Below are 25,720 nucleotides of genomic sequence, written 5' to 3' on the forward strand. Positions count from 1 at the left end.
ACATACTCCTATGCGAGATATTTTTAAACCCATATTTGTGCTGAAATTAATAGGAAAGCGTGTCACCCTATTTTATTGTGATCGCAATAGTTAACTTCATGGCAAACAAAAGATTATAGATAGAAAAGCTTTGAACTGGTGACTATGATTTCATTCTTTAGCAGTTCACAAGGTCATGGACTCAAGCCAGATTAGAGAACAAGAGCCTTAAAAATGGTTAATACCTGTTGACTCAGAAACTTCACTTCTGGGAATTTATACCAAAGATAAAACCCAAAATTATGAGAAAGATTTATTGTCCAAGTATGTACATCCAAGTAGTGGAAAATCAGAAACAATCGAAATAGCCGTTAGCCTGAGGGAAGTCATTCAGTCATTAAAAATTTCTATAAATAATCCTGGTGATATGGCAACATGCTTCTCACACAATGTTAAATGGAAAGTGGGCTACAGAATTCTGCATCAAGTATGATTTCAAGACGCGAACAGATTATATTCACAAAAGTGAAGTAGAAGGGAGTTTGTCTAATATTAAAAGCGATCATTTCTGACAGTGAGATTATCTTCGAGAGTTGTGTTGTCTTGCCTATAGATTTCCGTATTTTTGTGTGTCTTCTGTAAGGAGACATGCTATGGTGCCGTTAAAGCTGGTGATATTAGAGAGAACCCCCACAGCTTAGACCTCCAGGGAGGAACGTACGGCACAGGCCAGCATATTCTGAGGTTCAAGGGCAGCATGGTTCAGAGCAGTAGCAGAGATTTTCAAAGCAAAAGAGCATGACCGACCAAACTTGGACTTGTCTGGGTCCACAACTGGGGGCTGGTGACGGCAGGAGGAGCGTGGGAGGCCAGGCACCAGTCAACACGGTCACCCAGGCAGTGGTGGCCTCATGGCGCCATGAGCTCAGGTCACTCACAGCTGGACTCAGACAGCACGGGAGGGGTGAGGAATGGCACCTGCTGCCCAGGCAGAAGAAGCAGGCAAGGACGTGGCGGGGGGGGGGGGGTGCAGTTGAACAGGCAGGGGAAACGGTCAAGGGGGTGGGAAAGTTCTAGAACACCAAACAGGTCCTGAGCTGGAAGCCCCACTGCATGGAATCATCCCTCTCCATAAGGATGGGGTTGGTATTAGCTACTAGAGTCCAAGTTTCCTCTTAGGCATCAGGATTCCAGGCTGAGAGCAGAAAGAGCAAAGCCAGGGCGAGGACCTGCCAGGCCAGGCCAGGCCAGGATGGGGGCTCCGGTCGTGGACCGAGCTGAGGCGGCTGGCAGAGCGTCAGGACTCCGCGGGACTCCAGCTGCGAGGGACTGGCTGGTGTCGCTCCCGATGGGCAGTAAACTAAATGTGTGATAATGTATACAAGACAAGCAGTTAGAGATGTCCCTCCGGTGATCGTCATTAACCATGGAAATATTTTTAGTTGCTAGTACTTTCTTCCAAGAGAAAATGCTATTTCCAAAGATGGCTCTGTCGGGAATGTGGGCCTCCAAGCCACGTATGTTTCATTTTTGTACTCAGCGTGTAAAGCCAAGTCGCCCTGTATATTTAACCCACGTTCTGGTTGGTATCCCTGAGCTGTGCTGGAACAGCCAGCAAGCCCCTCGCTGGAAAAATGACAGGATAAATATTGTGCCATTCAAAGTACAGAAGAAAAAATACACCTCAGTGTTTTCTTTAAATACTTTACATTTATCTAATACTTTCTATTACACCCATGCATTTGTTCATTGTGATAGACGTATGCTGCGTTGACACAGCCAGCCCAGAGAGGTTGGTGACTGCCCTGTGCCAGCCACTGTTTATATGTAGGGGTGTGTGTGAAGTGAGTGTTTTGAAACAACTTACAAAAACATGCATATGTAATCTCGTATTATAAATATACTTATATTTGTATAAAACATCACAATCTTCACAACAACTTGCAAGGGAGATTATCCCCATTTTAAGGATAAGAAAACAGAGGATCAGAAGAGCTAAGTGACTTGCCTGAAGTCACACGGCATCTAGGAGGCCGAGTCAGGATTTGAGCGCAGCTAGAATGCCTTGTCCCAAAGGTCAGAGGAGGGGTTTCCTGCTCCCGCAGCACGGAGGTCCCCGAGGCCATCCCTGTGCGTCCTCCAAGCCCCCTCCCCAAAGTTCAGGCATCTGCACATTTCCTTCCGAATACCTTTCAGTGCAGCCACAACATTTCTGTCCCTATATCTGAGAAGTGTGAGTCACTCCTGTTGGGAAAAACTAGAAAAAATGGGTCTGGGAGTTGGGCAGTGGAAAAGGAAGGGGTGGGGGGAGCAGGGCAAGGCAGCACAGAAGAGGGTGAGTGAGTTGGGGAGCTGAGGGGCAACACATGGAGCTTCAGAACTGACTTCCCACCCCACGTGTGTCCGAGGAGAGCAGGTCCCTGAGTGAGGGGGGCTGATGGGGGCGGTCCCTCTGCCAGGAATCAGGAAGCAGGGCTGAGGCCCCTCACGCTAGCAAGGGTGGGGGACGGGCTGTGAGGAAATACCTCTGTATCTGAGCCCCTCCCGGAAGGTAAAGCATTCCAAGCAGTTCATTTTCACAGCATCCTGTAGACTGTGCAACTCCTGGTGATTCAGTGAAAGGTGATTGAACCTTCAGATGGAACACATGTGTGCACACAACACACGCACACGTGAGCACACACACATACACACACATGCACGCACGCGTGCGCACACGCACACAAACATGCACGTATGCCTGCACGCAGAAAAAAAGGCTCAAGGTGAATGTTATCTGCAACAAAGCAAAACACATTCCAGACCTCTTGTTCAGACTGCGAGGGAGAAAGAGCCTAAAAATATCAAGGGAGCATCGTGTGGCAACTTACTGTTCCTAAGTTTAAGACAGATAAGATACAGATAAGATAGATGACTCCGTCCTGTGCTGTTGCTGTTGGATGCCAGTGAACACAACACTCGGAAAAACGGCTTTTTGCCACTTTGTTCCTGCCCTTCATCTCACGATCTTAGAGATCGTAGGGATCTGAGCTGGTGGGGTAGAAACAAAAAGGGTTTCTATCACTGTGTCTCGGTGCTTACTGCATCATTAACGGAGCTCTCTTTTCATAAGGGTCTCCCTTAAGAGCTTAAGATGTAAGCTCCTTTTAATTTTTTTTTAAGATTATTTATTTGAGAGAGAGAGCGCGCGAGCAAGCACAAGCAAAGGGAGTGGCAGACAGAGGGAGAGGAGAAGGAACGCGGGACTCCATCCAAGGACCCCGGGATCATGACCTGAGCCGAAGGCAGATGCTTAATGACTGAGCCCCCCTGGATGCCCCCCAGATGTAAGCTCTGGAAGGCAGGGGCGCTGTCTTACTCACTTGGCATGCCCTCTACCCAGTGCTGGCACAGAGAAGGTACCACATGTTCATCTCGCTTGCTTATCACGCTTGGTTCCAGTTTAAAGTACCCGGGACTTTGTTCCAACCATTTGAGGAGAGGGAGAATCTGGGACCTCGCGGCTCCTTCCCCACAGGGGTGTTTGCAAGGTCCGGGCCCTTTCCAGCCCCGCAGGCGCAGGCCGGGGCGGAGGCCTCCTGAGCCACTTGCACGGTTCCATAAACGTCACTTGTGTTTGTCTCATGCAAAACAGCCTGGAAACAGCAGTTCACTGTGCTTTCTGATTTCAGCTTTCCAGATATCTATGTGGACAGAAAACACAGATTCCCTCCAGTTTCTGACAGAATGTCTTCATCGGTGCTTCAGCTTTCAAAGCTTTTCGTAGCCAGGTACTGGTCAGTTGAGTCGATATGGCTGGAAGATTCTGCATCTCCTACACCTATAGCTACTCTCAGTAGAGTGTGGTCCGGAGGACACAGGCAGAGGAACGGGGCTGCAGAAGCAGAGATGTCATTAGAACTATCCGCGCTTCTCCCTTAACACAACAGGGCAGAGTGGGAGGGAAGACAGGTTTTCACCACAAAGAGACTTGATATGAATCTCGGTCCAGGCCTTTGTCTGCTCTGTGACTTTGGTTGACTGACGTACCTTCTCTGAGCCTTCGGTTCTTAAGCTATAAAGTGCAGATGATTGTACCCAAGGATCACTGAAACATTGTGGGTTTCAGAAGTAATTTTTTGGCTAATGTGATCACAGCTACGTTAAATCTCACCTACCATGTGCATCGGCAACACGGAGGACAGAGAAACAGAAAGACAGACAGAAAAAATCCTGGAAATAAAACTCTAGTATGTTAGCAGGGGCTGTAGGTGGGTGGTGAGACAAAGGGTGAACTTTCCTCCCTTTTCCTGCTTTTTGGTATCTTTAAAGACTTTTTTCCATGAATATATATTGACCTTATCGTTAGGAAAACAGAAAATAAAGAAGTGTAAAATAGGCGAAAAGAAATAATATGCATTAAGTACCAGGCATAAGTTGGCACTCGGTAAATGGTAGCTATTTTTACTAATTAGTCATTATGCCTAATAATAATAATTAGGCTTAACAATTTCCTCTGGGACCAGAGGTTGTGAATGAGTCTGTTGGTGGCTGCTGATGACTCCGTCTCAGTGAGGGGGAGCTCTGGATTCACTTCCAACCGGGCTCCCCCTCCCTGATCCTTCTGCCAGTGCCTGAGCTCCAGACTCCCCAGCACTCCCTCTGCTTCCCCCACATACGAGCCTGAGCAGTACTGCCGTGACCCCGGCAGAGGGGAGCTCACATCCAGTCAGGCAGAGGTGTTCTCCATGGAGGGGCTCGTCCAAGGACAGCGGCTGTGGCCAGGGTGGGACACTGCCATTGCTTTATTGATGGCAGGTCAATTGTCTCAAGTGAGAGGGTTAAGAGTCTCGTCTATTTCTTTTGTTTGAATCGCAGACAAGGTCCCTGGGAAGAGAGTTTCGCAGCATGTAAATCCAACTTGACGCTGTTAGTTAGCAAGCCCTGAAGTGAAACGTGTCCACCTCTCTGCTGATGGCATAGTGAGAAAACTGGTCAGAAGGTAGCCCAAGTGAGGCTTTTAGACTAACCTACCAGACACCTTAGGGCCCCATAGGGTGAACCAGATAGAATTAAACTTCTTCTAAGGAAAGAGAAAGTGAGGTCTCTAACTAGCTCCATGACCATGAGGAAGTCCGTCTGCCGCTCTGAACCCGTGTCTGAGATGGAAAATGAGAGATCCGCGCCACTGCTCCCCGAAATCCCTGGATGTTCTCAATTCCGTGACATGCTGGTGATAAACACCGTTGGTTCTGAGAAGAAACTGGATTTGGAGGTTTTCTTTGCTCGGCAGGTGAGCTGCCAAAATGTGACGCCTAGGACGGGAAAGGACAGGAATTCTCTCTGGGGCCAACACTTAACCAGTGTGGCCCCCAGAGGTGACAGATGACGGCAGGATGGCAGTTGGTGGCTTCGAGAACAATGGAAACAGCAGGTCCTCCACAGGTGTGTGTGAGCCCTCCGTTGTGTCTGTGTTGGGTGTGCCGTGCCGCCGTGTGCCAGGCACGGTGGCAGAAGCTATGTGTACTGCGCATCATGTCTATTGTTGGGTACCCTGCAGGAGTGGCAGCTGAGACATAGGAGCCTGGCTCCCTTTTTTCCCTTGACATTTTCTGTGCCTCAACCGTAGTGTCAGTGCATGGCCCCAAGAACTGGAGAGAGAGCGAGATGATCCCACCTTCACAGAGCCAGCAGTTTAGAAATTATAGACAAGTAAAGGGGTAATTGTTGTGTAGTGTGAAACAGTCTTCAAAAAAGAGGTAAAAGTAGGGTGTCATGAAGGTGAGGTGGAAGCAATGACATTCCAGGCAGAGGCAACGGCATGTGCAAAGGCCCAGCGCTACTATCCGAGGGGAGGACCTGGTGAGCTTTGTGGTCTGGCAGTCCCTGGGTTTACATGGAGTTGTGGAAGGGCAGGGCTGGAGGGGACACAGCCAGCACATGAAAGGACCGGACCCGGCCAGGGACCCTGCAGGCAGAGGGGAGTCATTCATTCATGTGTTCACGCACCTGGCCAGTGTTTAGTGAGGGCCTACTGTGCGCCAGGACGAGGAGTCAGTAGTGAACAAAACCATCACCGATCGCTGCCTTGGTGAACCTGACATTCTTTATTGGGGGGGTGGGGGTGAGAGCAGGAGATGGACAGCAACAAAGCAAATGAGTAAAATCTACGCTCTGAGAAATGGCGGGAGTGCTGGGGGCAGATAGAATGGGATGAGGCAGGCCCTCGTGGGCTGGGGAGGAGCGGGTGTCACAGCTTTAGGCAGCGTGGCCGAGGGAGACCTGCCAGAGAAGGGGACGTTTCCACAAGGACTTGAAGGAAGTAAGGGCGAGACACGGGGACAGGTTGAGGGGCACGAGGTGACATGGGCAGATCTGCCATGTGGTTAGGACATGGAAGACGTGTTGGGAGGGGAAGCTGGAAGCAAGGAGACTGGTGATGAGGCAGTTGGGATTCAAGTGACCCACCATTGAAGTGACAGGTGGTGGCAGCTTGGAATCCGGGGAGCGGCGGTGGCAATGGAGAGAAGTGGGTGATGCAAGGTGACAGAGGAATGACACTAGGCTACTCGTGGGGTTTGGGGTTTACCTTCCTCTCCCGTCTCTTGCTCAAGCACTGTGGGTGCTATATCTCTTTCCTGAGCTGGGGAACTAAGCCCAAGGTCAGGTTTGTGACAGAAATGGATGTGCTTCCAAGTATTTTGCCTACTGCACTGCTCACAACACCCAGCAGGTGGCGGCAGCCCACGTGACCGTCGTGGAGGAAAGAAGGCCCAGATGAGACGTGGTACAGTCCCCCAGTGGAGTATTATTCAGCCTTTAAAAAGGAGGTCTGAGACCTGCTACAGCATGGATGAACTTGGAGGACATTGTGCCGGGTGAAATAAGCCAGACACAAAAGGACAAACACTGTATGCTTCCACTGACATGAGCTTTCTAGAGTGTCAGGTTCATAGAGCCGGGGAGTAGCATGGAGGCTGCCGGGGGCCAGGGAGGCAGGAAATGGGAGTTAGTGTGTAACACGCAGAGTGTAAGTCCGGGAACGTGGATTGTGGTTGTGGTCGCACAACAGTATAAAAGTACTCAATAGCACTGAACTGTACCTTAACAATGGTGAGAACGATACATTTCATGTTACCTGTACTTTAAGAAACTTTAAGAATCTGTGTCAGGTCATTTACCTAAAGTGGGGCGACCAGCAAGTCCAGCCCAGCTCTGGGGCCCCCTTGCACCCCTGCCTCTCGCTCTCTTCCCTGGTTCTAGACTGTCCCGGATCACCTGGTAAGCGACTTGGCCTCTCTAGATCTATCTTTCCTCCCCTGGGAGGCGGAGACGACACTTCCTGGAGTTGCTGAAAGAATTTTTGTGCGATCGCACACTCGCCTCGGTGAGATCCTATCTCCTTGCGTTGTGTTGCTTTCCTTATGTCAGAATGCCTGACTTTGGTAAAACAGCACAGACCTAGCTAGAATCCGCGCTCCCGCTCCGTGAGCTGTGTGACCTTGGCACGGCGCTTATCTTCGTGAGCCTCCGTTTCCACTTATAAAGAAGGCCTGATATGTTCTACCGGGCAGGGGTGAGGGTGAGACTAAATACGACCTTGGATCGAGGTCCCCAGGGCAGCGCCTGGACACCACGGCCTCTGATAAAGGGCTGCTGTTCCCGTAAGGACACAGGATCATAGTTAGACAAGGAAAAAATTAACACAATGACATGACAAGTCAATTCAACATCCTTCCCCACTTCCACACCATTTTGTAGGCGGACACAGCCTCTCCCTTCTGGGAGTTGAGGTGTTTGTGGAGTCCTGAAATGACACCTTTGTGTTGGCTTCAGGAACAGGTCCACCGTCTGATTTGTTTTACAAAGGAGATCCATTCAACTGAGTCTAAATAATAGTTCCTGAGCTCCTGCTTGGGCCTGGCCCCAAGCCGCTGCCCGAGAGTCAGACATGAGCCAGATAGGGCGCTGTCTGCCCAGAGCTGATTGATATTAGCCAAGGATATTATTCCAGCAAAGTGCGCCGGGAGATGGGAAACCTGTATTCTTCCTGACCCATAAAGCCCGAGTGCCAGGAAACCTTGGACAAACTGCTCCCTGTCTCCAGAGCTCAGTCCTTGTCTACATACAGAATGACGACCACCAGTCTCTATGACTTAAAGCTCTTTCCTTTCTAAATGCATTGACTCCTTGGCCCCGTGGCTCACTCTGGAAGCGGTCTGCAGGGCATAGGGTGTTCTGGGAAAGGTGGCCAGATCACTGCTTTCTGTGCTCTGCGGACCTGGCCTTGGGGGCTTAGCAGTCAGCCAGGAGGGACTTGGCCCCATGGCATGCTGGGACTCCAGCTGCAGAAGGGTAAGAATGGGGAGGCTGCTGGGGCTGGGCAGAGTCTGGAATGCAGAGACCCAGAGTCAGTTCTGGAGGCCAAGGCTACAGCAAGCTAAGGGAATGGGGCACAGCTCACTCCAGGCACCCAGTGTGGGCTGGGACTTCCTGGGCGCCCCCAAGCCCTTCTGCCCTGACTCCCCAGGAGCACATCAGCCAGGTTAAGAGGAGATGGCCCGTGAGGACAGGTGCCTTCTGGCCTTCCTTTACCTGCCCAAGGGGTGGAAGCCCCTCTCCTCACATCAAATTCCATGGAGAATGGGGCGGAGTTTGCTTTGTGGGCATGCCTCCTTCCCCCAGCACCTGTGGGATGACTGGGAAAGGGTTCTGGCATCTTCCTGATTGCTGGTCTGCCTTCTGGTGCTCTGTCTATCTCATGCCAAGGCACGGTCTGCTCATTTCACACGGGATGCCGCACCCGTGCTTGCTTATCTTGGGCCAGAATTGAGTCAAATCCAGCAAAGCTGCATTCGCGTCCTGGGGATCATTGGTATGTGCACTGGCATAGCGTTTCCTCGTCAAATACTCAGCAGCAACCCAAGCCCATGAACGTGGGGAAGAAAAATCACAGGTTACCATTCAACCACTGCTGCCTCCATATACATAAAGCCGAGGGACCCAACTCCCTTGCAGAATTAAGACAACCTTTAGAGAGCCCCGTGGCTAAGAGCTCACTGCCTACCACTCCCACCTACTCCTCAAAGCGCTTCCCTACAAGCCATGTCTGCAGCCGCCCAGGACATGGCCGGGGTTGCCCATGTGCCATCAACATTCTTGAAGAGTCTGATGGGCTTCCGCCACTTAAGAAATTGGTCACATTTAGAAATATTCAGCCTCAGTGCACATGTCATGGCTGTATGTAGGAAAAACATACTATTATCTCTAGAGCTTGCCTGAAACCACAGGCTTGTTCCCAAAACAGATGTTTTGTGAAACCCACCGTGACAGGCTCATCAGAGCTGGAGACAGGCCAGCACTCAGTTACCAGCCTCACAAGGACACAGACATCTCTGCCGGCTTCCCGTTTTTCCTCCACACCTGGGCTCAGTGGAGATCATCCCTGTTGCTTCTCCTTCTGGCTCCTGGGTTCTGAAGTTAAGCATCTTACAAGCCTGACGCTCTAGGCAGAACCAGTCAGCCAGGTGTGTCCTGGAGAGAAGTTTCCAGGGTAGTGACTCTCAGGATATTTTAATTTGGTTCAGCAAACATTTATTGGGGGCCTCCTGTGCCCAGGTCACTCTTCTAGTTGTTTCCAGTCATATTCTCTCACAGTAACTGGCGGGGTGACCCATTTCAGAAACTGAGACCTTGTGCTGGTCTCTTGAGGCTGCAGAAGCAAGTTCCCTCTTGGATTCAAGAGGCAGACATGTATTCTCGCCCAGCTCTGAGGCCAGGCGGTGTCAGTCAGGCCCTGCTCCCTCCGGAAGCTCTGGGGGAGATTCCTCCCTGCTCCTTCCAGCCTGTGGCAGCAGCAGGCGCTGGTTGGCTTCTGGTGCGCTCAATCTCCATCTCTGCCTTCTCTTCCTACAACCCCTTCTCTGTGTGTCTGTGTCAGATCTTGCCCTGCCTTTCTCTTCTGAGAATAGCTGTCCCTCGATTTAGGGCCTTCTCCAAATCCAGGATAACCTCCTCTCAAGATCCTTAACTTGACTGCATCTGTAAAGATCCTTTTCCAAATAAAGTCACATTGCTGGGTGCCGGGACTTAGGGCCACTACCTCGCCAGCTATAGACCTCTAGCTATCTTCTGGTTGTTTCCCCAAGGTCACACAGTGAGAAAGGGTCGTCATGGGAGGGAGAACCAAGCTCAGACCTTCAGTCATGTCCTCACCCCTCAGATGCCGTGACACACAAATGTGGCCCATGGGCCCTGCTCTTAAGAAAACTATAGCTAAGTGGGAAAGAGCTTTGCGTGTTGGTTATGCGTAAGGGCTCATATCCAGCCAATCCTGATGACCTTGGGAAAATTATGTCACCACACTTGTGTCTCATAGGAAAATGTCTCATAAGGAAAATGGGAATCATATTAAGAATGATAATAGTCTCACTAGCCGTGAGGACAAGACCACAGAAGGTGCTTAGCCCACAGGCATGCAGTGAGCAAGATCCCAGACGCCTTGACCCCACAGCCTCTGTGGTTAACCACCATGCTCCCTCCTTCCACTTCCTAGGACTCCCCAGGACATTTGAATCAGAGCCTCTGAGTAGAAAAGGGATAGTACATAAGTCCCTGGGAACCTGGGTGAGCACAAGCGAGAAGCCAAAGCCGACTTCAGGGTCTCGAGCTTGGCTCACTTGGGTGGATGGAGTTGCCAGTAACAACACAGGTGGGAACAGCACGAAGCAGGCTTGTGGGGGGCTGGGGAACAAATCACACTCAACCTGACTGCGAGAGGGACATCTGGGTGGATTTGACTGGCAAGTGTTGGACTTGGAAGGTGACTTTCAAAGTGACCTTGAGCTTAAGAGTGAGGGAAAGAATTGAATTTTTGGCAAATTCAAGTGCTATCACACATTAAGCCTCTCAGGGGACAGAGATTAATCAAGAAAAGAGAACAGGGAAGTGTCTGGTCTCATTTGATTCACGGTGGCAACACTCCATTTTCTCACCTGTAAAATGGGTGCTCTGCTTTTTCCTTCCCGGGCTCATGGATGATAGATCGTGGATGGGAAATTGCTCCATAGATTTGGGGTTTTAACCACACAGTCGCTGGAGGCAGCGGATACCGCCTCAGGCACGCTGAGCAGACCGCCCCCTCGCCCCCACCCGGCAGGAGAGGTGCGTGGCCCCTCTCCCCCATCCCTGCGTCGCGGCTGAGGAAGCAGTAACTGTTCATTCACCAGGTTTGAACTGGCCTTTCTGCTGGGCTCTAATCCGTTCACGATCACCAAAGGAACTTTACGATAGCAACTGGAGTTTCCCCGTTCCCTGGCAAGGGCTGCACTTTTGCCAGCGGTTTGTGTGTTTCAGAAAAACAGGTGAGAGCACCTCTCGCAGCGAAGCACTGCCGCGCACCGCCCACGTCCCTGGACCCCGCCTCCCACGTGTGCCCCGTGCTGTCTCGCATGTGTTTGCAGGACCCGCTAGGTCAGCGACGTTGCCATGGCAACCAAGGAAGAGGCCAGCTCTGACTTCAGCTCCGCACTGTGCTTGGTAGTCGGGAAACTAAGTGATTGGCTTTCTCTTGTTTTCTTTCTTGGGGTACAGGGTGCCCCCCGCATTCCCGTTGGCACGGAAACCTTTTCCTCCTGCCTTGTGTGTTGGTCAAGTGAGGCTACTAATTTATTTGAATGGGCGTTTGGAGAAGCCATTGCGAAAGAAGAAAGTGTCTGTGTGCCAGGATGTCACAAAAAGAACACCACCCCTCACAGCTGTCCCTTGGGAAGGGATGGTGAGTGGGTGTGACCGTCTCAAGACCCCCGTCTGCACATCTCCAAATCTCTGAGACGTCTAAGCTGTCTCCTATTGAGGGCCAGGGATATGCTGGGCATTCTACGGGGTTCTCTACGCTTCATATTCCACATAGTTCTCCCCAAACCCCGTGTGCCTCATGTCATTGTCACCATTTGGCAAATGAAGAAACTGATACTCAGAGAGGTTAAGTACCTTCCCCAAGGCTGTTCAGTGGCTAAGTGGAGAGCTGGGGCTCAGCCCTAGGCCTGCCTTGATGTGCAGTCCCCAAACTGTTGCCATTCTGCCGCCTGGCCTTAACCTTGTACTTGAACTTCTGCAACCTCTCCAGAGCCGTCAGGGAGGCATCATCTCAGAAATGTACCACGATAACTGAACATTTAGTACTTCTGTGAGCAGCCTCACTGCACACTGTCTAGATGTCTGCTTGGGGAATTGTGCAGTGACAAGAGAAATTAATACTTTAATGGATTTTGACAACAACTCTATGTTAGGGGAATTCAAATGGCAGGGAGAAAAAAGTTAGGCTTTCTCTCTGGACCTGGTTGCTAATATGCATATGCCTAATTTATTAGCTAAATTTAAAAAAAAAAAATCTCTTTCTGTTAAGACCAAAACTCTTGGAGGGAAAGAGTGCTATGGGCAGGAGGAGAGAGTTAAGTCTTCCTGGTTGGGTTTCAGCTGACCGGAAGTCACTGGTTTTTGACATTTTATTCACACTTACTTATGCTGCAGCCAGGACCCCCGCCTCTCATTTAATCCCTCCACACCCCTGGGAGGGAGATTCTGTTGTCCAGCTCCAGCTGACAGAAGAGGAACAGAGGCTGAGTGATAACACAACTTCCCCAAGACCGGACAGTTAGAGGGAGTGGAGCCTGACGGCTTCTTCTCATTGCCAGAAATTATTATTGTTGCCCTATTTCCCTAAAAAAAAAAAAAAAAAAAAAAAAAAAAAAAAAAAAAAAAGACTCTCTAAAACCTGAAGCTGAAAATGATGCCCAGAGGTCACCCTGCCCATTTGCTTGCCTTCAGGCAGAATCACACCAAATTTCCTCTCGTTATTTGTCTTACAGAATACTTTTCTTCCCCAGTCATCTGTTAGTGTGTCTTTTTTTTTTGCATTACCTATTAGAGGTAGAGTACTATAAGAAGAATGGATTCTATTTTCAACAAACTCAGTCTATGGGAGAGAGAAGCCACAGACTTAAACGGCCGTAATATAAGTTTAGAAAATGATAGATTCCACAAGAGAGGTGCAAATGAGGTGCTGTGGGAAATCCAGAAGCGTGTTTTCTGGTGGGAGGGATGAGGGGAGATCCGTGGGCGGGCTGGCATTTGAAGAGGCGGCTTTTGTGGGGTGTGTAGGACTGGAGCCTGCCCGATGGTGCCGGGGGAGCAGGGCACACGCATCCAGGCTCGGGGGCCTGCAGAAGCTGCTGGGGTGTGAGCGCATCTCAGAGTCATCTCCGCGTGTAAATGAGATGGTCCAGGGAGACTGGGTAGGGCAGGAAGCAGGTCACAGACAGAGGCTTAGAGGACGGTCTACCAGGTTAGGAGGGAAAACAGAGAATGGGAAAACACCTGGAGAACGCATAGGCATGGAAGCCAGGAAATAAGAGTTCCAGAAAGAGCGGTTAAGTGTCATTGGACACTATGAAGAGGCTGAACTGGAGAAAGACCGAGAAGGTTGAGGACAATAAGGAGTAAACTTGGTAACGCCAGGAAGAGCAGCGTGTCTGAGGCAGGAGAAGAAGAAAGGCCAGAGAAGTGTGCTCACTCCGAGGTCAGGAGGGCGACAAGCACGCCAAGGGACCTTCTCTAGGCCATGCCCTGCTGGGTTCAGATTGCAGTGTCCTAGCAGAGCGCCGGCCCAGAATCCCGTCTGCATGGCCGAAGCTCAGTGGAAGCCTGGAAAGAATGAGGTCTTGAGAGGCAGAGCCCGAAGATTCACTCCAGGAGCCACGTGACCTCAATGACGTCATTTAACCCGAGCTTAGCTTCATTGGATGAACAGCCAACACTTAACCCAGTGCTTACTGCACACCAGCTGTCATTCTCAATGCTCTGCGTGTGTGTATGAGCCCATTTAAGTTTTCCAGGGGGGCCGTGACGTAGGGAGAACTGTTATCCCCATTGTACAAAGACAGCAGGGCACGAGCAGGTTCAGAGACTTTTCCAAAGTCACCAAGCTTTGGATTCCAACCCAGGCCTTCAGGTTCCTGAGTATATGTTAATATCTCCATCTCAGGTCTCCTGCGGCTTAACCACAATAATTGATATATGGGAGAGTTCCTGGCCCAGAGAGGGGCTCAATAAGCGGTATCCCCTTACCCCTGACCAAATACAAATGCAAAGTCATGGCATCCTTGCCTGAGAAAGATCTGTGATTTCAGCCCCATAAGGTCTCACTCACGTTAGCGAAAATCCCATATAGAACGACACACAAGAAAACAGCCTCAGAAAGCCCCTGGGACCCTGAGTGAAGATAGTTTTGTATTCAACACCCTCACTGCGGGTTGACCAGACAGCCGTATGGCCCCCCTCGGTGGGGTGAACCCTCAAGGGCAAATCAGGGACAGGTGAAATTCACAAAGTGAGCAGATTTCATCCAAAATTTGAGGGGGGAGAAAATTTGGCCTGGGATATGCCTACAGAATCCCTAGGTTAGGGTTCACCAGGCATACAGTATACAAAAGAGAATAGGATTACCCCCCAAAGCGAACTGCATTTGGATGAAACTGAATGCCAAAAAGAATCACGGTGATGACTTCTCCACATGGTTTCCCCACTTATCATCTGTGTTCACAAAGGCCTGTACTTCGGTGCAGAGCTGTGTTTAAACACTAAAATGCTTTGTGTTGCAGAGAGGCGCTGAGTATGTAATTAAAAGGATCCCTTCATTAGCACAACTAGACAATGAAAGCTCAAGTTGGCCTTTTCCGCTAATTTTGGAGGTGGTAAAACAGAGGCTAATACAACCCCTGATTACAATTGTCACATAGACAGTGCCTTGCCGTTGCCACTAGGAAATCTTTGTTCTCCCCGAAGACAGCCAGGATCTTCCCATCACTGGGAGGGACAAAGAGAAAGGAGAACGCATTCTGGCAACCGGAAGTGGAGGGTGTGGCAGTGTCCCGGCCACAGGACTCTGGTGCCAGCCTCCTCACCCCAGCAGCTGACTTAACCTCTCAAAGCTTCAGCATCCTCGGAAGTAAACCCGAGTGATTGATTAGATTGTTGTGAGAACTCAGGGGAACAATGCCCATCTGTATTCCCTGTTGGATGTCCTGAGCACCTCCTGTGTGCCAGAGCCCGTGTTAGAACACAGACCGCGGGCTCCGCTTTGGGCCGGAGAGAGATGCAGTTCCCTGTACCTCTCGTGATGAGGATGATGACAATGTACAAATCTGAAAGGTTTTAGAGAAAGGAATGGCTCATTCTAGCTCCAAAGCCTGTGGAGAGTTTTCTGGGAAAAATGCTACAAAGTCCAAGATTTGAAGGGTGAGTGTTTTTCCCATGGATAATTGGGGAAGGCACATTTACACAGAGAGGAAGGAATGTGGAGTTTGGAAGGCAAGGCCGGCCAGCAGCCCCAAGGGCTCTGCTCATGAGGTGAGCCCCATGGAGGGTGCCTCGGCAGCCGGTGCAGGCCAGGCACAGAAGGAAGAACCCAACTCCGGGTCCTGGTGCAAAGCTAAACACCGGCCCAATCTTCTGTAGAAAGACAGCCACCAACCCCCTGGTGGGGTTAGAGCAGGGACTCCTCAGCCCTTTGGGCAAAAACAATTCTCCCTCCCCCTCCCTGCCCCCCAGAAGGGCCTCGAGAGTCTGAAGCTTTTCATTCAGGTTCAGAATTTTGGCCACTCTGGCGGTTCAGCTTTAGGGGTGGTGTTCTTTGTTTTGGGCGGGAAGTCAGGAGAACTGGGTCTGTCTGCCCTTGCCACCACCTCTTACTTGATGCCTCACCTCAAGCAAGGGTCTGCCTCAACTTCCCTGTATATTGCAAAAGAAAAATGGGGTGAGAAGACCCTCCCCCAGTGCCCCTTCGCATTCCACAGTTTAATTCTTTCTTTACGTGGGAAGCAACAAATATTTTTTGCGACATCAGTAATCCTCAGGTAAGGGGCAGGTATCCAGTGAGGTCTGAGAAGAGGACTCATCTGGGGGATTTATTTCAGGTGGGACAAGAGACAGGTGCAGGGTGACCTGGCCAGCTTGCGGCGAGCCTCCCCAGACAGGGGAGCGGGAGGGCGGTCCAGGGTCTAGTTACGTGAGGGGTTGCCGGTAGAGCAGAATGTCAGAGAGTGGTTACAGAAACCCCATGGTCTCTGGGGTTCCCAGAGGGGTACGCAGATGTCTCCCATTGATGGTGACTAGACAGTGAGCCTCTTGAGATGATGGCATACAGGAGAAAAAGACGTTGGTGATTCGAATCCCAGAAGCTAACAGGTATCGAAGCCCCGTGCCAAGCCGGATGCAGGCACTTTCCCTGTAATCACATCAGCCCTGTAGGTTAGGCCCCGTTGTTTTCCCCATTTTTGGTAAGAGGAAACTGAAGCTTTGGGGCTGGATGACTTGCCCGGGTCACCCTGCTTGAGGGTGCAGAGCTGGGGTTCCAGGGGACCACCCGGCTGGTGCTCCGTGGGGAGGAGCGGCTGGGCAGCCGGCCCGCGCCCCCCACCCACGTGACGGTGCGCTTCATTTACTCTAACTGCCCAAGACAAAGAGAGCAAGGACGATGGCAAGACGCGGGCTCTGTGCGCAGGGGCCGAGCAGAGAGAGCTGTGTTCGAAAAGAAGCATCTTGCGATGTCTTTGTAAAATGAGCTGTCAGTTCCCTCATCCAGAAAATGAGAGGGCTGAGCCCCATGACCCTTGAAGGCCCTTCCAGCGCTGAAATAGCAGGAGTTCTGGGTCTGTGGGAATGGGGGCACCGGAGGAAATCCTCATGTGTGTCCTTTTGTTAACTCATCGCCTTAGCAGGAAGATGGTCCTGCAGCACCCCCACCCCCGCTCCCGCCTGGTGGCTCAGGGAGCTCGTCCCCAGCAGGGACTGAGACCCAGTCTGCTGCTGTGGCCGCTGGGCCCTTGTTAATTCATACCCGTGACAAACACGGTGCTTCTGTGACTCGTGGGAGGCTGTGATGGTAAAATAGGGATTGAGTGATTTGGCGACCAAAAGGGAACAACCCCTCCAGGTAAGTGCTGTTGCTCCCAGGTCACCCCACTGAGGTCAGTTATAAGCCCCCGCCCTCCCCCAAGCAGATTCATCTGGACGCTTCATGGGCAGGCTGTGGTTTTGATCCTAAGCAATGCCAAAGTTTTGTGCCGTCCCATCAGAAGTAAGAGACTTCTCTCCAGTCGGAGGTAAAAATGCATTTAGAGAAGGTGCTTAACCACAGTGAGTTGTAGCCTGATGGAGGGGAAAGCACCCAGGCTTTGAACTCAAGTGGGTCCAGGGGCAAATCCTCACCTGTAGCCCTGTAATAGCTGAGTGGCCTTTGGAAGGTAGGTTAACTTCTCTGAAGTTAATTTTTTTCATCACTTACAGTCTGTAAGTCATAGGGTCATGGCCAGGGCTCGAAGGAGATGCTGCAGGTATCCTGCCTGACTCTTGGTGCTCAGTGCCTGCTAAGTCCTCGGGCACGGAGGAAGCATCATGCACTGTTTAGAAGCAAGGACTCTGGCCCCCGCTCGCTGGGTTTCTATCCTGGATTAGTCTGTGTCTTCGTATCTTAAGTTTCCTCACTGTAGAATGGGAGTAGCAATAACACCTACTTGGTGGGATTTCATCAAGGTTAAATTTTTTTAAACCGCGGTTCCTAGCACATAGTAAATGCCACCAGTGTCATCACCATGGTGTTTGTTGCTGTCATTGTCCCACCGTGCTGTGGAAGGAAGCGATCAGGGCAGGGGGCGGTGGCCAGAGGCGCATTGCATGGGCCGCGCAGGGAGAAATAGACCCGGCATGGTCTTACAGGGCCTGGAGCATGGGACAAAGTTCCCTGACTGAGTCCTTCTCTTCATCAATTCAGGAAACAAGCGCTTTAGCCATTCTGTTGTCTCTTGTCTTCTCTTCCAATAGCATAGCGCCACCAGCAAGCAAATGGGGGCCGTGGGATAGCTGAGAGTTATCCAGAGACAGAGCTGGGCTATTTGGTGGTTAAATTTATTTTTAGTGACTTCATCCTCCAGCTCTTTAAATTAGCTGCTGGGCTAATTTAAGGCACTTCTGTGGTACATGGTTAGCAGTTTCTTCAGGAATGACAATGTGCATTTGAAGTCCCAAGTGACTGCGGGGACAGGAGTCAGCCACGTGGCAGGGAAACGAGTCTGCCTACCTTCTTTAGCCATTGCGGCACCACTGCCCACCAAGGCTCTCCTGCCAAGCCCCGGATTGCCTGGGAACCTGATCCTGGGTGTTCTATCGCTTTCTGTCCCCCGTGATCCAGCAGTTGCCATATCCACTTCCTTCACTCAAATCAGTGATTCTTAGACCTTAGCCTGCATCGGAGTCGGCCATGGGGCCGGCTAAGCAGAGTGCTCAGCCCACTCAGTGTCTGAGTCTGTGGGCCTGGGGTGGGCCAAGAATTGGTATGCCTGACAAGTTCTCAGGCAGTGCTGAGGCAGCTGGTCCAGGCCATATGCTTTCAGAACCATTGACCTAGAATGTTCCAGGAGCTTCCTAGCATCACCCACGCCCCTTCCTGGATTACTGCTGGTGGGCTCATTCACCTTTACCAGACTTCTGATTTTGCCCCTCCCTTCTGATCTCCGACACCACCAGATCCAAGAGGTCTGACATCCAAGGTCCTGTAAGACCCACAACAGCTTCCCTCCATGCCTACTACTAGGTGCCAGCAAACCGACCTCCTTCCATGTGCCCTAGGTCCTTCTCTGCATGCTCCCCTGGCCATCTTCACCTGACTCACTCACTGTCACACACTTCTGGCCAGTAAGAACCTCGGCCAGCTCACCCATGTCACCGAGGCCCCTGGGACAAGGAAATGCTTGGGAAATAGTTCATGAACAAATAAATTATTGAAGGCATGAGGAACTAAAAATGGAAATTATTTCTCTGAGAGAATTCATGTACTTTCTCTGAAATTGGAATCTAACGTTGCTTTATCTGCCTTCCTGTTTTATTAATTTCTGGGGAAATATAGTATATGCCTAAGAAAAAAGTCTTTGGTTTGATTTAGATCAACTTAGCGCCAAAACAAAAAGCAAATTGGCATAAAACTCTCTAGTGAGATAAGTATGGAACATGTAGTGATATAGTTGTAAGTATGAATTCTGTTTCCACTACTGACTTGGGATGCTGGGAGTGTTCTGGTTCTCTGGATCTTGGGTCTCTAATCTGTAAAATGGCACTAGTTTCTACCTACTTCATAGAACTGTTATGAGGAACGCTGAGATAGCATAAGTAAGCTGCTTGGCCCAATGCTTGACACAGTACGTCCCTGATAAATAGGATTTCCAGGCAAAATAGAGAAAGGTGGTTTTAATAACAAAGAATCCCATTTTATTTGAAAAACGATAATAGAGAAAACTTTCCAGAATTTTAATGAGCCAAGGATATACCAAATTCAATAATTAAAAAAAAAAAATTACCTCAAAGGACTAGTAAGCTTGATTTATGTTTTCTTTACCAGTCACTTTTATTTAATAAACCCGACGGTTCCATTAAAATGCCATTAAATAAAAGCAGGGTTTTACAGTATTTGCGATAACTTGGATCTCGATGTAATCATTGGAATTAGCTCCCGCAAAGATACCGTTTCTCGTTGTTTTATTCCGTCTTCTAGACCAGCTACATCTTTTACTGCCTTCTTCCGGTTGAGTGAAACACTCCCCCTGTATTTGTGGTTTTGAGTATGGAAATGGTATCTGTGGCTTTGAAGGCCCTTTTCATCTTGAGCTTATTAATTGGGATTCAGGAAGGAAGGGAAATGGTAGGCAGCCAGTAAACACAGCAGCCCTTGAAGGAAATGTGAGGGGCTCACGTTAAAGAGAAAAAACCCTCATTCTGTGCAGCTCTGGGCGTAGGGCAGGGCTCGGGCTGAGGACGCTGGTGAGAGACATTCTCTGACATGCACATCATTGGGAAAACTTCCCCAGCCCAAGAGGTCCCCTGGAGGGGCAGGGTCCCCATCACCTGGGCAAGCCTGGCCAAAGGCCACCAGGACCCTGGGCCATCTGCTAATTAAAGGAGCCCCTGGGGCTAGTGGCCTTATCTGCCTGGAATTAAAGTTTCCCCTCTGAAACGGCACTGTCATGGAAATGTTCTGGAACTAGACAGAGGTGATGGGCACACGACATTGTGAATGTGCTAAATGCCACAAAGTTGTACACTTTAAAGTGGTTTTTTAAAATGTTGTATACAGTAGACCACATCCGAGGAAATAGATGACATCATTGGACAGAAGACCTCCAAGGCTGCTGCCAGCTGTGACATGTTATGTTTCTGGGAGGGATGACATTGCCTAGGGACTGACCACCATGTCCCATTTGGTCAAAGACAGGCCACACAGACATTCAGCTGAGGGGGTGGCTGATTGAATTACGATTCGGGCTTAATACCAAACATCGCACAGCCATGAGAAATTACGCTCCCAAAACATATCTAATGCCATGAGAAGACACTCATGATGTCATTACAAAGAAGGTTCTGTGGTACGTGGAATGTGATCCTAACTTTACAAACATCAGTAAGAAACCAAAACACGGTGGTGTTTATCCCTGACCTGTGGCTGACAATGATTTACATTCTTTTATACATTTCTCAAAATGTCTACAAAGAGCGTGGATGACTATTATAATCTAAAAACACTATTTAAAACACAACGTAAATAACCGTACATTGGATTCTGTGACCTCCCCCCACCCCCCCGCCGTGAATCTTGTTGCACTGTGGAGCAGTGGAGTGCCAGTGGGTGAGCCGGAAGGCCTGGTTGGAAGGACAGATTTTTAATTCTGGTTCAGCCGTGGCAAACCTTGCTGCCTCTTGGTGTCTTCACCTGGAACAGGGGCATAAAAATAACAGTCACGTCACAGGGCTTTGCGAAGAGCGGATGAGACAATGAAGATGGGGCGGCTGATTGGGAAGAGTTCTGAGCTCTCTCCTTCAGCACTGAGCGCATGCAAACTGTACATTTCCAAATCTTCCCTCTAACAAAAACTTAATGAGTGCTTCTAAAGTCAGTGATTGCCACTTAGCCAGGAATTTAAGAGCTAATCTCCAGAAACACTGCTACTCTTCCCTTAACTGTCTTCCTATAACCTTCATGTGAAAACATTTCATTTCATCTGAAAAGTAACCACCTGACTTCTATTTACTGTTCTTGAACTTAAGGAGATGATGCTGAAACCGGCTTGGCTGGAGGGAGATCGCATCCCACCCGGGAAAGGTGTTTCTCCCCGGGAATCAGGCCTCTCCTTGGTGGGCAAGACTTTGTTTTCCCCAGAACCATCCATACAGGGCTGAACTTTAAAAGGGGTTTTCCTGGGGCGCCTGCGTGGCTCAGTCAATTGAGTGTCTGACTTGATGTCTGCTCAGGTCATGATCTCAGGGTCGTGGGATCAAGTCCCGCATGGGGCTCTGTGCTCAGCGGGGAGTCTGCTTAGAATTCTCTCTCTCCCTCTTCCTCTGCCCCTCCCCCCGCTCGATCTCTCCACACATTCTCTTTCTCTAAAATAAACAAATAATCTTTTAAAAAAAGAAAAGAAAAAGGTGGGGTGGGCAGTTCTGGTTCCGTCTTCATTCTATCATTGCTTTGAGACCCGTGCCAAGACCCAAGACCCAAGCGGAAGGATCTGCAAACAGAACTCACAGCCCTTGACTCACACAAGGGGTTTCTCTTCCTTAGGGGCTGACTCCTTGACCCAGAATAGAGAGAAGATCCTTAGGGCAGGGCTGTCAAGCTTGCTGTTTCTCTATCAAACCTCTTCCCCATTAAAAAGACCCTATGGTGTACAAAATATCATAACCTTGGTATTTTCTCTGATCCCTGCCTGGCCTTTAAAAGCAAACTCCCAATTCAACAAATCCGATGAAACATCTCCCAAGCACCTGAAGCGATCCAGGTAGAAACAGAGTTGAATGAGAGAGAGAGAGTTGGATGAGTTAGGGTTGAATAAGATGTGAGGGAGGGATCAGCATCTAGACAAATGCCGGGCCACTTAGGCAGAGGAACCAAGGAGCAAGTCTGAGAAACAGGAGCGGGGCCAGGCAGAGAGTCATCAGCACGATCAAGGAGACATCTGAGCTGGCTCTGGAAGTGGAACAGAAATGTGCCAGGCAGCCAGGGCCAGGGGGAGGTCTCAAAGGCCAAGGAAAGCAGGTATAAAGATACCAATATGGCCCAACTTCGTGACTAATGGTGTGCTTGGAAGTGGGAGCACGGGGAATGAGGCCATTTAATAAAGGAAAGAGTAGAAAATGGCCTTGGTGTTGAGCTCAAGACATGGTTCTAAATTTCCTGCAGTTGGCCAGTTGGGCAGTATTTACCGACCAAGTACAAAGCGCTCAGGGTGCTGTCTCAGGAGTGGACACAGGTTATGGATGGAAATGGTTACACCGGTTCCCAGACCAGCTGTGGGTGGCACAGTGGAGGGGAAGGTGTGATGAGCTCCAAGGGCAGAGGGAGGCACCGGAGGGAAGAGAGCTGGGCATCCAGTGAGCTCCGAGTCTCTGGCCCAGACCATACTAATGGGCAGCAGGGTAGGGTGGCAGGGCGTGCCCAAGGCCTTTGAGGGTATAGTGTGTCTAGGACAGTGATAGGAAATGAGGGGGATGGAGGAGAAATCGAGGGGGGCCTGGAGTGCCAGAGTGAAGATTATGAACTTCACTGTAGGCACTTGGGAAATCAGTGGAGAGTTGTAAGGGACAACCCAGCCAGGTTTGCTTTAGAAGAGGGGCCTCAAGAGGTGGTTGGGTGGCTCAGTCAATTGGGCATCTGACTCTTGATTTCAGCTCAGGTTGTGATCCCAGGGTTGTGGGATCGAGCCCAGCGTTGGCCTCCACGCTGAGCGCTAATCATGGAAGCTGCTTGGGATCCTCTCTCTCTCCCTCTCCCTCTGCCACTACCCTCCCACCCCACCCCCACTTGCGCTCACTCTCTTAAAAAAATAGTAATAATAATTAAAAGACTTTAAAAATAAGAAAAATAAAAAAGAAGAGGGGCCTTGGTGCCAGTGTCTATGGGTCTATGGATGAGAAAGGCTGGACGCTGTTGATACAGTCTAGGAAAGAGTTGACAAGGGCCAGCAGGGGAGAGCAGAGCTGGTTTCAAGAGATAATGAGGACTTAGGACTGGTGGCAGAGGCAGAGGGAGAGGAGGACTGTCATTTATCCCGACATGTCCTGCTTGGGTAGCTAGCAGATGGGGGTGACGTCCAGGGAGACGGGAAATGTAGACTTGAGGTGAAGGAAAGAGACGTTCCGGTCTGGGGGGCTGGGGCTATCCTGAAGCAGCAACAGGTGGTAGTTGGACGTGTGGGTCTGGAGGTGAAAAGAACATTCCAGGCCAGAGGTGGGTATGTGAGTGTTATTAGTTGCGGAATTCTCTTGAATATCAAAAGAATTTTGGAATAAAATATCCAGATTCAGGAATCACAACACTATAATCATTTTTTTTTTTTTTTGGGTATGAGTTCCAAATAAGAAAATAGTTAAGCTCGAAAACATAATTGTGCCTATTCCTAGAATTGGATAGCTGATGTATCTTTGCAAATTGTTCATTGAACTGTGCTTCTGGCTTCTTGCCAGCCCCCAATGAGATTTTCATATTTCTTAATTATTCAATTACTACCCACAAGTAGGAGTTTGAAATCAAACCTAGGCTGCTCTGTAACAGTATTGTCTTGATTCATGAGTGCGGTAAAGGAGAATGTCCGTATTGGGAATCTGGGGTGAGAGAACAGAGGAAGTGGACGCTTCCACAGGACTCCACAGAGTCCTGACTCTGTCCTGGGTTCGAGTCCCGGCCTTGTCCCACGCTAGCTGTGTGAGCTTGGGGACCTTGTTTCTCTGAGGTCAGGTTTCTGGTCTGTACAATAGAAACAGAGAGAGTGTTCACACCTCCCGAGGTTGCGGTGAGTGTAGAGAAAGGAGAGTGGCTGAGGGAAGGTGCTCTACCTACTGTCACGCCCCCTCCAGATGCTGGTCATGTCCCTCATTGCTTGTGTTCTGCAGGTCTCAGAAGCTTAAGCAGCCAGCTGTGAAGGAAGAGCCTTCTGACAGCGAGCCGGCCAGCGCCTCCGACGCCAACCCCAATCCCGAAGCGCACCTGCCCTCCATCTGCCTCAAGCAGGTGTTCCCCAAATACGCCAAGCAGTTCAACTACCTGCGCCTGGTGGACAGGATGGCAAATTTGTTTATCCGGTTCCTGGGGATCAAGGGGACAATGAAGCTGGGACCAACAGGCTTTCGGACTTTTATCAGGTCAGTGAGACCAGCCCCTCCAGCTTGGGATTCGGGAAGGGTGCAGTGGAACCCCGCATCTGGCTGGTCCCATCACCCCCTGACTGTTCCTGGGGGAGCCCATCTGTGCTGTGAGGTTGGTGCCCCAATTTGGGTCAGATTGCTCTGGAAGCTGACCCTGTCCCCTCCTGTTTGCTGAGTGAGTTCATGAATGTGACAGATGGGATGGCATGAAAACACAAGGCGGTGCTACCTTAAATCAGGTCCTTAAGCCACAGAGAAGTCATTGTCCCCTGGACCCAGACGGACCTTGTAGCTCTTAAGCTGGGGTGATGTTCTCCCAGAGATATGTGGCTGCATGCTGAGCGCTTATGAAGCCACAGCAAAGAAACAAGGCACATCTGCCCCAAGTGTCCATTTCAGGAGAAAAAAGTTAAATAATTCAGTGGATAAATAATTTAATGTATTCATCCTAATATAAAGATAACCCGATTGTATCATCAAGTACAATACAAAATCTGCATGAAGTGTAAATATAAGACATGAGGTAAAGCAAGTGGGGTTTTGCCACAAAATAACCCCTGCCTCTTGATCATTCGTCCACTTGCCTCTACTCTCCGGGGCATTTTGGGGTGGCACAGGACTAAGTCCCTGAGACAGTACTCACTAGGCGCATAACCCTGGGGCAAGTTAGAAACTACCTCTGAGTCTCGGTGACCCTACAAAATGGGGAGGAAGCCAGCTATACGTCAGGATTGGGTGTCCCCCACCTCGAAGAAGCTCTCTGCCAGCATTCAGGGGCTGCTGCTGCTCTGCTCCTTGTTGGTTTTCATATTTCTACCTTCCACCTCAAAGTCACATCCTTCATAGTTTTATTCACTAAAGCAAATAATTAGAAGACTTGAATTGGAAACATTCTGTTGTACAATTTTCTCCAAATGAATTCTATGAACTCCAACTCTGGCTCTCTCTGTTCCTGATGGGACAGCACACAGAAGACACGGCCAGTGTTTAGAAGAATCGTTAGGAATCTTTGCTGTTTCAGGAAACCTGAGTTAGAACTTACACGGTGATCTGGAGAAGGCCTCTGTGTCCTCTTAGGGTGAGGGGGCAGAGGAAAGCCCAGTGGAAGGAGCCCAGGCTTTGGGTCTGGCTCCTGAGTGAGGCATGTCACTTAATAGCTGTGTGGCTTTGGGGCAAACCCCTGGCCTTCTCCAAGTCTCGGTTCCCCCATCTGCACATGGAACTAATCCCTCCTGCCTATCAGGGTTATTATGAGGTTGGGATGTAACACATCCTGAAGCACCTGGCCCAGAGCCTAGTTGACAGGAGCTATTTGCTGAGTGTGTGTGTGTGGGGGGGTCTTGTATGATTATTTCCATTTCCATTATGCAGCGGGAATTCTCAACAAAGTCAAGAGACACATGTTATTACTTCCCTGAGAATACTACCCGATACCTTCTGACTTGTTTGGGAATTGCATCTGTCTCATAGTAAAAGATCCTCATCTGTAAGCGTTTTAAAATAGTGAGATTGATTTTCT

At 49.9% G+C, this 25,720-nt stretch overlaps 1 protein-coding gene across 5 annotated transcripts in view; it reads left to right on the plus strand.

Annotated features, from left to right (window-relative positions):
- TTLL11 (tubulin tyrosine ligase like 11) overlaps positions 1–25,720 on the plus strand; it is a 225,907-nt gene that overhangs the window by 162,737 nt on the left and 37,450 nt on the right. For 4 of the 5 annotated variants that reach the window (XM_059141423.1, XM_059141425.1, XM_059141427.1 and 1 more), the window contains 2 exons: positions 3,651–3,749; positions 23,950–24,198. In XM_059141423.1, the coding sequence (XP_058997406.1) occupies positions 3,651–3,749; positions 23,950–24,198 (348 nt within the window). The remainder of the gene's footprint in view (positions 1–3,650; positions 3,750–23,949; positions 24,199–25,720) is intronic. The other variant, XM_059141424.1, reaches the window with a different exon arrangement.

This window comes from Mustela lutreola, chromosome 12, assembly GCF_030435805.1.
Source record: "Mustela lutreola isolate mMusLut2 chromosome 12, mMusLut2.pri, whole genome shotgun sequence".
Classification (NCBI taxonomy): Eukaryota; Metazoa; Chordata; class Mammalia; order Carnivora; family Mustelidae; genus Mustela; species Mustela lutreola.